The sequence below is a fragment of the Equus caballus genome, chromosome 22, assembly GCF_041296265.1.
Source record: "Equus caballus isolate H_3958 breed thoroughbred chromosome 22, TB-T2T, whole genome shotgun sequence".
Taxonomy (NCBI): Eukaryota; Metazoa; Chordata; class Mammalia; order Perissodactyla; family Equidae; genus Equus; species Equus caballus.
In genome coordinates, this window is record NC_091705.1 from 24,293,926 (window position 1) to 24,309,460 (window position 15,535).

The 15,535-nt window shown below is 55.6% G+C and overlaps 1 protein-coding gene across 4 annotated transcripts in view; it reads right to left on the bottom strand.

The window, feature by feature from the left end:
* The window catches only part of NOL4L (nucleolar protein 4 like), a 125,158-nt gene that overhangs the window by 72,467 nt on the left and 37,156 nt on the right, over positions 1-15,535 (bottom strand). For 2 of the 4 annotated variants that reach the window (XM_023626315.2, XM_070248034.1), the window contains exon 2: positions 3,822-3,977. In XM_023626315.2, coding sequence (XP_023482083.1) covers positions 3,822-3,977 — 156 coding nt within the window. Of the gene's footprint in view, positions 1-3,821; positions 3,978-10,201; positions 11,118-15,535 lie in introns of those variants that run through there. The other 2 variants (XM_023626316.2, XM_023626317.2) reach the window with 2 other exon arrangements.

A 15,535-nucleotide genomic window follows, 5' to 3' on the forward strand; every position in this document is an offset into this window, starting at 1 on the left:
GAGGAGGACAAGCCCAGCTGATGCTCTAGGCAGTAGGATGGCGGTTTTCAGATAGTTTTAGAGCTACAGACACCGTTCTGGAAATAGAATCTTATGCTGAAGCCCAAAACGTGAAACAGATAAAGACGGAGCTGCTGTGTTTAAGGAGGAGAAGCTCCAGGACTCCTGTCCCCCACCCCGAGTTCCCCTCAACTGCCCTGGGCTGCCTGCTGCCTTGTTCTTGGGGCCTCTCGCCTGGACACTGAGACCCGCACGTGAATTTGCCCTTAACGTTTTTTCCTAGGGGTAAAAAGCGAGAGAGATTTTGCTGGCAGGGAGAGCAGAAGCTATTTGCAGAGTCGCTGACTTGCAAGGCCCCATTTTCGCTCCCCAACTCAGAGGCCGACAAAGACAGATGAGGCCAATTGGGGGGATTTGCACCACTTTGCAAGATCCTCCTTCTGCCCTGCGGGTGGATTAGCACGTGGTGGGCCTGGAGCAGCTGCTGACCACATCTGGCCCCAACTGCAAAGTGGTCTGGGCAGCCAGATCTGGACTCCGGAACCCGACCTAGCCTACCAGCACCCGGGGAGAGAGGAAGGAAGCAGAGGCATTCGCTCCAACCCAGACGGGTGCAGACACCAGAAAAGCCTCTTGACAAAGGACCAGTCCTCCATGCGGGTTCAGGAACTTTGTGGAACTGCGTGGAACCCTCCCCAGACCCTGGCACTGGAAAGACCCCCTGGCATCCTCTGGACCTCAGGTCACACTGCATCAGAGGCAAAGTAAGGCAGGGGCTTCCTGTCCAAAGTAGGAATCCGCCTACATTATCCACTGTCAATAGGCACCTACCCCTGGCTCACATCCCTCAGTTTCAGAAAACTGATGACCTGCCCTCTCTGATCCATTACTGGACAGTGGGAGGTGCTGGAATCTTTTTTTCCCACTGAAGAATGTGCCTCTTTCCATGCCCTGAACAAGTCTGCCCATCTGCCTTCCAAGGGACTGCCTGCTACAGGCACCCCGGGCTGTAAGAATCCAGAAAGTCTCAGGTGCCCTAGAGACGGCGAGGCAGCCCCAGGATTCAGGTCCATGAACCCCTCAGCCAAGGGCCTGACACCAGCCCCGCGGGGCCAGGCTGTGCCTCTCTGCAGCCGTCAGCACCGAGGTTCCTGGGGGTCCTCTTTCCACAGGCATGGATGCGGCTGAGGAGCTAGGCTTGGGTGGAGGAAAATGGGAGGAGATGAAAAGAGGGGGACAAAGGCATCTGGGCACCACCCCCACCCCAAAAAAGGAAGAGGGTGGCATGAGACGGGTGACAGATGGGGAAGAGGAGGGGGGGCCCATGGGGGGAGAGGGGGTGACAGCCCCCTCGGCCTCACACCCACTGCAGGAGGGTCCTGGCCTGTTCCACGCAGCCTTGGCTTGCTGCTGAAATTCCAGCTCTGTGCACAGCCCAGCTGGCTCGCCGCCAGTCATGTGCCAGCTCCAGGCTGGGCAGCAGGAAGTGGGGCACGCGGCAGGCATATGGACGAGAAGCCAGGAAGTGCAGAGCAAAGGGCTGTATGTCCACTTGGCCCAGGGACGCAAAGTCTGGCAGGACCAGCCCAACCCTGCCTTCTCCACAGCAAGGAGGCTGCAGACCCCGACTTTCATAAATACCCAGGGAGCGCCTGTTGGGGGGGGGTGTGGTGCTTGGCACCGAGGGGACCAGGGAATCACACGGTCTGGCTGGCCCAAGGCCATCGACCTGGACAACAGCAAGTCATCGGGCTTACTAGCTGGCCACAGGAGGTTTGGAGAGAGGCAGGAGGTGCAGTGGTCAGGTGCAGTTTATGCATCCCTCTGAGCCTCATTTTCCTCATCTGTAAAATGGGGCTGACAGTAGCGCCTGCTTCGTACACACCACTGTCATACATGGGAAGGCTCAGGGAATTGGAGTGTGGGAAGTGCCGTGTGCAGAGCCTGGCACAGGCTACCTGCCCAGCCCCGCCAAAGTGAATGCTGAGAAAATGCGCTGGGTCTCGTCAATACCAAGGGGCCCACACTGGCCCAGCCTAAGTGTCCCTCCCTTCGTCTATGACCCTCTGGTGGAGGAACCCTCAGAACTCCCTTCCCATGATGCATTTCCCAACACGCATGTGTTGGCGGGCAGGTGGCAGAATCACGTCCTGCTTCCCTCAGTCCGACCCCTCATCCCTCTGAGGTCCTTGGCACGTGGGACAGTCCTTAAGAGTCATTTAGGGCAAAGGCTGTCTTTTGAGGACAAGGACAAATCAGAATGTTGGATTTTTTTTTAATTGTGGTCATAATAGCTTATAACATAGTGAGATTCCAGTCGTACATTATCATTTGTCATATACCATATAAATGTGCCCCTTCACCCCTTGTGCCCACCCTCCACCCCCCTCCCCCCAGTAACCACTAATTTGTTCTCTCTGTCTGTAATTTGTTAGTTTATATTCCACATATGAGTGAAATCATACGGTGTTTGTCTTTTTCTGTCTGGCTTATTTCGCTTAACATAATACCCTCAAGGTCCATCCATGTGGTTGCGAATGGGACGATTTCATCTTTTTTTTTTTAATGGCTGAGTAGTAGAATGTTGGAGTTTTAAAAATCAGGCCACAGGGGGGAATTACAGACTTGCACAGACCACCTCCACTGCAGTCCCAGGTGTTTGTACAAAGACCTTGGCGAGGGGGCTGGGTCACCTCTGCCTGGAGGGGGTAAGCCCAGTCACAGAAGGCAGGTCACTGAGGGGCTTCTCTAGGAAGCTAGAGAGAAAGTCGACACACGGGGGCTTGAGGACACCGCTGACTGCAACTCAGGTGCTGGATAACCTTAGACAGGTCACTCAACTCTCCGGGTCTCACTTTCTTTAACTGTCAAATGGGACCACAGTGCCTCTGTCGCAGGACTGCTGAGAGCCTTGAATGAACGGAAGGAAGGTGCTTGGCTCTACTGGTTTAGTGGTGGGCACTGGACAAGTGGTTCAGAGCTGGGCGTGAGCCATGGTGATGGGGGTCAATGGGGGACGGACCAGAACCCAGGCAGGCCCCTCCTGATCTGGCCACGGCCCCTCCACCTCCCCATGCGATGTTTCCCACCCCTAGATTGCCATCTCTGTTCCCTCCTGTCTTCCCAAAGCTTAGAATGCCAGCTTACAGGCCACCTTCTCCATGAAGCCCCCCTGGCTTAGCACTGAACGTTGGTGTCTGGAGGTGCCTTTGCTGAACGCCCAGGGACCGGGGTTCTTATCCCCTCAAAGCTAGTCTTGGAGACATTTCTGTTTTTCATGGCTTGGTTTTGCTCTCAGCCTCCCTCCCACAAATCGAATTGTGATCCCCTTGACAGTGGGGCCCCAGTCCTCAGACTTTCCCCGGGGGACTTCCAGCACTGACTTCACAGGGTCGTAGGGGATGGAATGACCTCACACACTGGGCACACAGTAAATGCCACGGAAGCACTTGCCCTTCCGATTATTATTATCTAGTCCCCCGGCCACCCTCCACCCCAGAGCGGGCTGCCAGGGCTGGGGGGAACGAGTGAAGCAGAAACCGGGAAGTGGAGGGCTGTCCTCCTGCCCTCGTCCCTCTCCTTCCCTCCCTCTCACTCCCTTCAACCTGCTTCTCCTTTGTGCTGAGACCACAGAACCCGCCCCCTCGGCCCACAAGCCATCTCTGGCTGCCATGCCCTTGCCCTGTGCCCCCCTGGGTCCCCAAAGGCCGTTTCATCACGCCTCAGCTCCCTGCCCCGCCCCCTGCCCAACATGTGCGGAGCCCGTGGCCTCCTGCCAAGGCCTGGGGCTGCCAGCGGAGGCAAAGAGACAGAAATCTCACCGCTCGGTAGGTTTTCTTCTGCCCAGCGTGCTTGGGGGCTTTGCCTGGCTCCGCTGAGCTCTCCACATGCATCGAGTAGATGATGTCAAAGAAATCTTCCACCACAGCGACCCGCTTCAGAGAGATGCCCTCCGGCTCCGACAGGCCATCTGCCCCCTGCGACAGGGTGGACAAGCTGTGTTAGTGTCAGGGATGATGGCAGGGTGAGAGCTGGGCCCTGAGGCCTGGCGACGGGTCGGGGGCAGGGAGGCGCTGCTCCCTGACCCGGGAAGGCCTCCGATGGTAGGTCTGAGGGGCGGGGAGTGGAAGGAGCCTGCTGAGAGGGCCCCGGGGAGGGGGGTACCAGAGTCAGGGTGGCTGCTGCTACTAAATCTACCGGAAACAATGGGCAGAGAACAACAACAACGGAAATACAAATTAAAAAACCAAGAGGCTCCATGTTCACAGTATCAGACAGATTGTGCCAGACTCGGGCGGGGAGCTCTCGAATCACACGCTGTGCCAAGACCATCCTGGAAGTCTCTGGGGAGTGGGGAGTGCTAAATAGATGCGGCCCCATCAGGAGCTCGCCAATTAGCAGTAACCTTTCACTGTGGTCCTGGGCTGGGGTCCCAGGGGACCGGCTCGGATCACCTGGGTGATTCTTGCCGCCGCCCTGGCCTTTCAGAAAAGCTTTTCACCACTGCCTGCCCTCCCACTCCAGCAGCTGAGCACCAGCGACAGCACCAGGCCTCTTTGTGTGCGGAGAGGTGGAGAATAACAGGCACGAGGCCACGTGGAGGTGGCAGGGCCTCGTAAGCGGGGTGCGCAAGGGTCCCCCAAGCCTCTTATCAGGCTGGCATGAGTGCTGTCAGCTGGCCTCAAAAAGGTGTGCCAGGATCGAGATGGGGTTCTTCAATAGCAAGGAGCTGACGCCCACCCTCCCCTACCAGCAGGGCTGGGAATGGGGGACTGTAGGGCATGAGGCTGGGGGTGCGGCCAGGACCCTAACGGAGCAGACTGCTCAGTGAGTTCCTTATTCATAAGGCACAGAATACACACAGAGACACTGGGCTCTCAGCCATCATCTCCTTAAGGGGAGACTTGGAGGGCTCTGGGGGGCTTCAAAGATGACAAGGAAGCAGTGGCGTGGGGATTTGGGAAGAAGGAGGCAGCCTTTTCTCTAAAAGTGCCCGAAGCACGAATCTCCAAGAGAATTCTTCCCCAAAGGAGCCCGTTCAAGAGCGTCAGCTCTGGGAGGGTGTGGACTCATCTGCTGGCTCACAGCTGTCTCCGCAGCACCCAGAACAACACCTGACACACAGTAGGCTCAATAAACAACTACGGTTATCAGTGGCAGCCCAGCGGGGCAGTGTAGACAGTCTGCCTCAGGCTGAATGGGGCCCTGTGGTTCAAGGGCTGTGTGACCCTCAGCAGTTCTTTGCTTCTCTGAGCCTCTGGTCCTTTATGGAGAAATGGGGATAACAGAAGCACCTTTCCCCTGAGATACAGAGAGGAATCAGTGAGAGAGGTGTGCAGCACTTAGCCCCAAGCCTGGCCCATAGGAACTGCTAGATAAATATTGTCACAAGAAGTGCCTTGCCATGTGCTGGGTTTCCACCAGCTGTAGTAGGGCTAAACACCCCTACAAGCCTGGAGGTAGTTGGGGTCCTGCCTCCAGCATGATGGCTATAAGCAGCAGAGCTAGCTTCAGACCTGGGTCTTTGTAGTCTGAAGAGAACAGAGGCCATGCTGAATGGACACCCATTTACAACACATTCTGGCCACAGACGGGGTTCGGTTTTATCTAGCCACTTTCCCAGTGTGCCAGGATGGGTGAGCTGGGCCATCTCTGCCAGTGGCCCATTTGAAAGCAGATGGGGGAGGAAGGGCAGCTGGGCGTCTGGGGTGTAGGGTACCAAACCCTAGAGCTGAGGGCAGCGTCCGTGAGTGGGGACCCTAGGCAGTGACCTCACTGGTCCTGTATGGGCACTCTTGCCAATGGTTTCCTTTCTGGTCAGGATCCATTTCAATGGGGACTTCTCAGATAGCACGCATCTGGGGTGCATGCGTGCGTGTGTGTGTGTGTGTGTGTGTGTGTAGGAGGAGCTGCCTGCTGGTTCTGCTTCCTTGCTGTGAGGTTGTGGGTAAACTCTTCAACCTCCCTGAGCTTTGCTTACAAGATGAGCTGTAAATCCCATGACTCTTCTGTTCTTAAACTCTCTCAGGAGTTACCATGACCTCTTTCTTGGGGGTATCCCAAGTCCCTGTCTGAAATCCTGAGCCATCTGTAATCAGGGCTCATTTATTAGCTGACTTGTAACAACCCCGCATTTGGGAGATCTTCAAATACCCCCGTGACAGAGCTGGGTGACACAAATATTATAACAGGTCAGTTATATCTGTATGTCTCCTTTGGAAAAATGTCTATTCAGGTCTTCTGCCCATTTTTTAATCAGATTGTTTTATTGCTATTGAGTTGTAAGAGTTCTTTATATATTTTGGATATTAGCCCCTTATCAGATATATGATTTGCAATTTTCTCCCATTCAGTAGATTGCCTTTTCCTTTTGTTGATGTTTCTTTTGCTGTGCAGAAGCTTTCTAGCTTGATGTAGTCCCACTTGTTTATTTTTGCTTTTGATAATATACTTCTAACCAGAGGCTCACGTTGGCAAAAACAAACAAAAGAACCTTAAGAATGAAAATATAACTGGGTCTCTATTTCTTGATCTGGGCGGTGGTTGTACAGTGTGTTCAATTTATAAAAAGCCACTAATCTGAACACTTACAATCTGTGTACTTTTCTGTATGTCTATTAAACTCTAAAAAAGTATATTTAAAAAAAAAAACTGTATAATGGGGTGGGTAGTTCCACAACATTTTGATAATCTGAATCCAGAAGCATAATGATGAGTTTAGCTGCTTAAAAGTGATAGACCTTTCTGCTCACAAAATTGTTTCAGCCCAGAACACAGATGCTTCTGGAAGAGGGAGATAAAATTTGGTGGGAAGGAAAGGAGAAAGAAAACAATCTGATGAAAGACAATATTTTAGACAGGTGAGATGGAAAGTGCCCGCTAGCCAGCCTCGTGACCTCTTGAAACTCAGTGTCCTCATCTGTAAAATGGGCCTAAAAAGACCTAGTTGGATGTTTCAAGGATTAGGTAAGAATACACATCAGGCATCTGCTGCTTAGAGGCTTATAAACGTTCATCTCTTCCCTTTAGACCCACTGAATTTGGACATTTTGTGTTTAGGAATCTGCTCTTATCTCCTGTCCCTCTGCTCCATTCAGGGTATGGAATGGGTCCCCGAGCTGATACCCAGCATCAGAAGAGATGGATAGTCTTGTGTAATTCCTAAATAATATGCCAAGGCTGTCACATAAACCTGGAACAAGCTTTCCTAAAGTCAAGGTGGAACTAATCAACCCAGATTCAACAGTGAAACACGGCCCAGGGCCTGGCCCATCTCTGTCCCAGCTTCCCACCTCCATTCTTAGGCAGACACGGGTGGGTAACCAACAGCTTGGCACCTGGTGCAATGTGACCATAAAATTACCCTGGGGAAACTCTTCAGGGGAGCATTTTTAGTAGCCCCCTCTTTAAAAATTGATTGCAGTCTCCCCTGATGTTCAAACCTGGGTCCTGTCATCGGTCTATCTCATCTGCAGAGACATACATGGGAAAGGAGAGGGCCTGTGGCAACCAGAATTCAAACCACACAAGGTCTTCAGGGCCATACCTTGAACTGTCCTCTGGTGAGCCATGGCCACCTGGACACCATGTGTGCTACCCTGAGGGAAGAACACCAGGATATCTGTGTGGCCTTCAAGGAGAACCCTGAGAATAGAACAAAGGGATCCCACGGCAGTCACGTGCCAAAGACATTTCTGCCATGCCCTGCATCCAGAGGTAATAACCTTCATGCTAAATGCTGCAGGAAAGGCCTGCCTCCCCTGGCTGAGAATCCAGACACGGCGCTGCAAGGCAGGAGCAGCTAATTAAGGAGCGGAAAGCACCTTCCCCATAGCCTTGGGATGCCCCTGCCAACCACTTCTGCTTTGTACCCAAATGAGCTTAATCTGATCCGTGGCCCTAAGCAAGCTGGGCCCTGGGTTGACAAAGGAAGTTCGTTTCATTTACAGGCTGGATAAAGGGGGAGCTGAAGCCTCCGGGCTATCCCCAGCTTCCTGGGAACGCCAACTAGGAGTGAGGGAATGGAACCTTGCAGCACCCCATGGCAGAAGCCATGAAAAACACTCGGTCAGTTGCGCAGGACCAACCTCTAGGGCCTTCCTGCGTGGGGAGGACTATTGCCATGGTAACACACTACATCCTTTCGAACCAGCCAACTCCAAAACAGCTGGCCAGACCCAGGCTAAGAAAACCAGACATGGCAATTGTTTTTAAAAATTCATGGAGCTACCAACTTTCTTGGACATCACTATCTTCCTGAAAACCAGCCTATTTGGGTTCTAAACTAAAAGCCAGGTTACAAGTCATTTCGAAAATCACCAAATGTCTACTTGAATACTGCTATTTCAGAATATTTAGAACAGTGGTCCTCAAAGTGTGGTCTCTGGACCACTGTAGCATGGGCATCACCCGGGAACTTCTTAGAAATGCAAATCCTCAGGCCCTGCCCCAGACCTACCAAATCTGCCGTGCTGGGGGTGTCAATAGGCCCCCCCGATGATTCTGATGCATGGCAGATTTTGAGAACCGCTGATTAGAAAGTCTCCGTGATTGAGCCAGTGACCTAACTAGTAGGGGTACTGGCAATGGCTCATTAAATATAGACATGGTCTGTGCTTCTAGGCCTAATATATTAATATTTTCTTCTCCAATGAAGGCCAATTTTCTTAATAGTGGGAACAAAAGAATCTTATTGGGAAACATTAGTATAAATTCAAAAGACCTGCCCAGAGACTTAATCTAGATTATGGGTAGAAAGGGCAGCAGGGCCAGCACCCTGATGTCAGATTCTTAAGTCCTCCCCAGCAAAGTCAATTAATACTTAAGCAAGTCATCCCTTGACAGGTCTTTTCTGGCTTCCTCAGTTTCCTCAAATGATCTGAATGCTCAGCGCAAGGAGGATTGCTACATCCAGGGCTGCAGACCCACAAGGGAGACCAGCATGTCCCACCAGGCCATTAGACAGCTCCTGCTGGGGTGGCCTCATGAGCTGTCACTGAGCGTCACCCCTCCGGTGAACTCCTCAATCTGACTGAAGCTTGCCTCTCCCCACTGAGCCAATTAAATGGACCCTTTCCCTTGATGGCAGGTGAGGTCCAGTTGCTAATGGATTGCAGTTCCATCACCTCCACTGGAACTTCCAAGTCACCTGCTGGGTGGGCCACTCTGTCAGGCACCCAGAGTGCCGTTTAGCGCACCCCCATCACTATATTAGCCGCAGATGCCTTCCCAGCAAAGAGGAGGCCATGATTGAGAGAGGGTGCGGCTAAAGAGAGGGGACATTTCTCAACTGGGTTCCTACAGTAGAGGAAGAAACCACAGAGAAAATCCTTAGGACGTGCCCTTTCGGTGCATTTCAGATGCAGCTCTCGACAAGGTGTAAAAATCATGGAGATTGCCGTCAGAGGAGAAAGTCAGTCAGCAGAACACACCCTGGGGGAAACACACCTTGGGCTCTGGCATGGGTGGGTGGGATCTGCACGGGGTTGACTGCACAGGCAAATGGAAGGAGGCTGCTCCATCCCACCCGGGCCAGCCTGCTAAGTGGCTGCGATTACAGACAAAAGCTACCGCAAACATGAGCTGCATGCTCCTCTCCACTTCTGGAACCATGGCTGCTCCTCTTGCTCCCCAAGCCACACTTTAATACATTCAGGCAGGACCAAGGGTTTGGAAGCGGGGGTACCTGAGGGGGAGGAGTCAGCCTTCAATAAAGGGTCCTCGGAGGGAAAGGAAAGAGGTGGAGAGGAAATTTAAAAACCACACTAAACTGAGAGAACGAAAAGAAGAGAAAACCAGAATGAAGACCCTCACCCAAATAGCCAGAAATTCTCTCCTCAGAATCCCCAAGAGAAGCCGCTCACCATTTGTAAAAGGCAATCCGACGACTGAGGGGAGGGTACTGCTTAAACCGGACGTGGACCAGTATTGGAACTTCTCTGTTATGAATACTACCTACTGTGGACCAGAAACCAAAAAAAACCCCTCCCAAATAAAGGTTCACCCCAGAACGTTAGGACCCATGGCAGCATTGAGCTCTGCAGGCCTGGATGGGGCAGAGGGATGAGACCACGCACCCTCCCCCCCCCCATAAATAAATAAGCTGATGAGCCAGGCACCGAGCACTCAGGGCAGCACCTGCCTCTTCTCCACCCCTGTGCACAATCTCCCACTGCTAGTGCGGGGCGCCACCACGTCGCACCTGCCATCTGGAACAGGCCTGGAATATTCCAAGACCTCCTTTCCGCTTCCCTGAACCTCCATCTTCTTTCAAATCACGCCGGGGACCAAAATGCACACCCCAGGCCACAGGGAAAGGTGCCTGGGATGGGCCCCAGCCAACAGAGCTGCCTTAGAGGGCTGCCATATCCTTCAAGCAGCTCTGAATATCTTTCTCTTTTTTTGTTTTGTTAACTCTGGGATCTCCGGGAAGGGGGATGGGGGGAAAGGGGTGCAGTGGGCCAAAGTGTCGTCCTCTTGGCAGGAGAGGGGCAATGACCCCCGTGTGAGGGATGGAGAGAGGGAGCAGCAAATGGCACTCTCAGGCAGGACAGGGCGGGGCCTGGCTGCGGGACTCTGGCCTGGGGGTGCCAGGAGGGCGCACGTACTCTAGGGGTGAAGTCACAGGCCGGAGGACGACCCAGCCCTGGCCTTGGGCAAGTGGCTGGCCTGCTTGAGCCTCAGTTTCCTCCTGTGCTGAGGTGACACAATACGCACGAACCTCACAGGAAGGCGGTGGGAACCCAAATGATGCACAAATAGCGCCCGCCCTGGGCGAGACGCCCATAAAGGACCGCTGTCACCACTACTCTGGAGAGGCGCGCTCCAGGACTCCGGGGACCCGCCTCCCTCGGGTGCCGCGGCCAAGGACAGGGAATGGGGTCGCTGAAGGGGGCGGTCCTAGGCGGAAGGGGGCGGCCCTGAGCCTAGCAGGCCCCGCGGGCGTGTCCCTCCGGGGCCGACCGGTGGCCCGGGCGCGCTAACGAGCGGGGCCCAGGTGCGGGCCCCACCCCGGCGGGGGGAGGGGGGCGGCCGGCGCGCTAATGACTGTTGACAGCGCGCGCTGGGGCCGGCCGGGCCGCGCGCGCCGCTGACAGCTGCTCGGGCGGGGGCAGGGCGGGGCGCGGGCCGCGGGGCGGGGGCGAGGCTGCTCGCGCTCCCTGCACAGCGCACGCGCGTGCGCCTCGGCGAGGAGGGGCGGGGAGGCGCGCGCGCGCCGGGCCCGGGTTCGGAGGGCCTGCTGGAGCGGCTCGCGCGGGCTCCTCGCGGGCAGGCAGGTAATGAGAGTAACCATGGCAACCCACCAGAGGAAGTGTATTCTGCAGGAGACGTTAATCCCCTCTCCCCGGAGCTGGGACAGCCTGACTTTCCATTCTCACACAGTAATTAGATACCAGCTGTCAGTGCAGGGGGGACGGCTTCGCGGCTGCAGCCCGGCTGGGGGGGCGCACAAAGGGGGCGGGGGGGACGGGTGTTAAAGACACAGGGACGCTTTCCGGCGGTGGGCCAGGGCGGCGCGCCTCCCCCAGTCTGCGCGCGCCCGCTCACCTGGAGACCCCGCCCGTGCGGGGCCCCGCCCACTCCACACGCACCTGCTGCGCGCGCGCCCGCCCTCCCGTTTCCCCTCTCGGGGCCCCGCCTCCCCACGCCCGGTGCACCTGCCCTGCTCCCGCCCCACCGGGACGCTGCCCACCTGTCCTTTGTGCGGGGCGGTACCATTCGATCTGGCTGGCTCTCCTTCAGGGAGCGCCCGCTATGTGCCAGGCGCTGTGCCAAGCCTGAACTGTGTAATCCTCACAGACCCTCTGCGGTAGGCGCCTCTGCTGTTCCCCGCCCAAGGCGCAGCGGGGTGTGGCCATTTGTCCAGGGTCACGCAGCCTTGAACCCCCAACCCGATGCCCATTTAACCACCAAGCTACAGTGCCTCCCATCGCGTCCGCATCCGTTACAGCTCCGGGGGACCTCCCAACCGCTTAGGGAGACAAAACAATCACATGGCTGGTGTGGTGGTGCACTTAATGTGTGCCAAGCATTCACTGCCTCATTTCACTTTCCCAGCAGCCCTGGGAGGTTTATTACCCCCATCTTACAGGTGTGGAAACTGAGGCACAGAAAGATGAAGCAACTTGCCAACAGTCAGAAAGAACAGAGTGGCAGAGCTGGGATTCAAACCTGGTCAATCAGACTCCGGGATCCATGCTCCCAAATACTGGGCACTGTTCACTCCACTCCCCACCATCCCCCACTCCACCTCCCCCATCTCCCCACACTCCCCCGTTCTGATGGCTGGAATCCCTGCTCCATCTTCTCCTTCCACTGTTCCACCCACCCACGTCCTGTCCCAGCATCAGTGAGGAGCTGCCTCTCTTAGCCATACCTGAGAATTCTAAGAAGTTCCTGGGCCTAAGGCCACTGCCACCTCCCTAATTTCTTCCAGGCCTCCCAGAAACCCTTGCTCTCAGGGTGGGTAGTCACTTGGAAATCATTCTAGGCCAGCCTCTCCGTTTCTCAGGCAGGGAAACCAAGACCACTGAGGTCGGAGGCTAGCCCAAGGGGGAGATGGCCTAGTGGAGCCCTTTGGGGGGAGTTCAGTCCCGGCAGGCCCAGCTGTGCCTCTTTCTCCCACCCCAGAATCAGGCCTGGGGGGGCAGGAAGTACTGAGAAGCAGAGCAGGCTCCTGTCCCCAGTGGCAGCGGGTGTCTGGGGCAGCAGGAGGCTATCTGATCCCTTCCCCACTGCCCCGGCCATGACCTCCTCCCTCCCTCCATCTCTCCCTCCTCCCTCAGGGCGAGGGTAGCCAGCACCCTGGGCCGAAGCTGAGAACCCAGCGTTCCCCAACCCGGCCCGCATTCCTGTGGGAGGAGGGGTGGGGGGAGGCTGGGCCATGGGCTTGAGGGGCAGGGGCACCCCTGGGGCCGCCCCACCCTGCTGGGCCAAGGCTGGGCTGCCTCCTCACTGTTTCCTGCCTCCGCTCTCCCCATCTCTCAGCAGAGCTGCCTAAATTTGGCTCCAGGAGGGATGGGGGAGGTGGCAGCAGGCGGGTGCTGTCAGAGGCCAGGGCGCAGCTCCGTGTCTAGCCGGCTGGCATTTTTGCTGTCTGGAGGAGGGCAGGGGGGCCAGCAGCCTTCTCTGGGAAAGGGAGATGTGGTACCTTCTGACATGCACTGAGTGATGTGCAAACGACATGCAAACCGAGCTTCAGATCAGCATCTCAGCCAGGGAACAGCTTGGGTGCTGCGTTGGGGATGAGAGCAGAAGGACCAGAGGCCCACTCCCCAGGGGCTCCAGTCGGGGCTGGGTGCGGGGTACAGAGTGTCCAGGGCTGGGAGATGGGAGACTCTATTTCTCACCAGGTGTAGCTTTGGGGCTTCAGATCAGGAGCTGGACCCTCTGCATGGACCTGCTGCTGAGAGCAGGGCCATGGCTTTCTCTGCCTGCTCTGGCAGAGTGCTTGGCACACCCTGTCACATGGTTAAGCACGTGAGTTCTGCAGCCACCCTACCCAGGTTTGAACCCTGGCTCTCCACTGGTCAATGGGTGAATTCCTCAACAGCATACCCAGACAAACAGCTAGTGGAACTGAGCATCCCTTTTAGTACAGCCACTTCCCTGCCCTAGAAGTTGGGCCCAGGGGCATGGCCTAAAAGAACGTGGGCTTTAGAATCAGACCTGGGTTCCAGGTGGGTGTCAGCCAGCGGGGTGCTAGGTGTCTCACTCCCCTCATCTGGGAAATGGGTTCAGGATCTCAAGGTCAACTGTGAGGTCTGCTTGAGGGCTTGGCATCACAGTGGGCACCCTAGAAGTCCTCCCACTGGTGTAGTCTCATAGTTCTCTGCATTCATTCAGCTACTTTCTCGCCTGTTCCCATCTCCCCTCTCCTTTTTGCTCTCTGTCCTGGTTTTTCTCTTGTCTCTAGATATTGTATATTTCTTGCAGTCTCTCTCCTCCCTTTCTCTCCACTTGGTGACCTTGTGCAAGTCACTGCGTCTCAGAGTCTCAGTCTGCACGTCTACTAAATGGGGGTAATGGGAGGTAGATGATGAGCTCTGTCTGGGGTCTGGGGCCATGGAGGCACGGGATGGGTGGCAGCTCTTCTTTACAAGGCCTTCCCCCTCCCACCTGTCATCCCAAATAACCAGGAGGGGTGGGCTGTGCCCTCAGCTCTATCGGGTACTGGGTGTTGGGGCCCCGCTTCTTGGTAACTCTGTTTAACCCTAGATAACTGCTCTCCTGCCCCTCGGCCGGAGCTGATATGAGCTGAATCCAACTTCCTGCCACCCAAAAGCCACTTCCTGCCAAACTTGAGCTGATACCAGAAGAACTTGTTTTCTGTGCACAGAGCAGTCCCTGGCGGGGCGGCCACCCGCCTGCCCCGGGTGTGAACATTTTTTCCATTTGCCTGTCTGCCTGGCGGGGCTAGGCGGGGGGAGGATGGGGACTCTGCCCTCTTCACCTCTGAACCTGCCCGTCCTGCCCCACGGCAGCCTCCGGGCCTGCCAGCCATCCCAGGAAGGGTGCCAAGTGTTCCTTTGGGCCCAGACAGATGCGTGTAGGCAGTGACACACAGTCTGACACAGCCACACACACAGTCGGTCTGACAGTCCCCACAGCCACCTGCTGTTTGGGTGAGGACTCCAGGAACATGTGTGTGACACTGTCAGACACTTACTCACACTCAGAGTCACATACGACCACATACAGTCGTCGGAGAGAGTCACACTCAGAATCCCACGCAGTGACACCCAGTCTCAGAGTCACTCACACATGCACACAGACAGGAATCTTCCAGCAAGCTCCCCACACTCACCCAGCACCCCCCTTCCAGATGTGTTCACCGATTCGATACTCTTTGAGGGTGTGCTCTTGGCCAGGCCTTGGGCTAACCCATAGTGAGAATTATAGGAATAGTAACAAATATTTAGCTGACCTGTGCCATTCCCTCAGTTTCTTTATCTGTGAAATGGTGACAGCCCTACCCCAGAGGGCTCTTGGGAGGATTAATGAGCAAATGCGTGCAAACCCCTGTTGTTGTCTGGCCCATGGAGAACGCCATCCAAGTTAGGCTTTCGTAGTTAGCCAGGGGCATCCTGTGCCCAGCTCCACACTGAGACCTTACATCTATTATCTCCCTGGGTCCTGGCCCAAGCCCCCCGTGGCCAAGGTTGTTGTTCCCGTTTTCACAGATGAGGAAACTGAGGCTCAGAGAAGAGGCCCACAGAGTCCTCAGGGTGCCCCCGCCGACTCGTCTCCTGCCACACTCTTACTCTGCCACCCTAGTCGACCTCACTACCCGTCCCCCCATCCCACACTGTTGCCTCTGCCTGCAATGCCCTTGCCACTTGCTCTTGGCATGACCGGCTCCTTCTGACCTGCCTGTTTACACAGCTCCTGCCAAAAGCCCATTTCAGCTCCTGTTCACCTCCCTCAGAACACTTATCATTTGAGAAAGAGTGGACCCCCACTGGACTTTAAGGGCCAAGAGTAAGGACCATTTCGTCCTATTCTCTGGCTCGTAGGAGGTGCTCAACAACCTCAG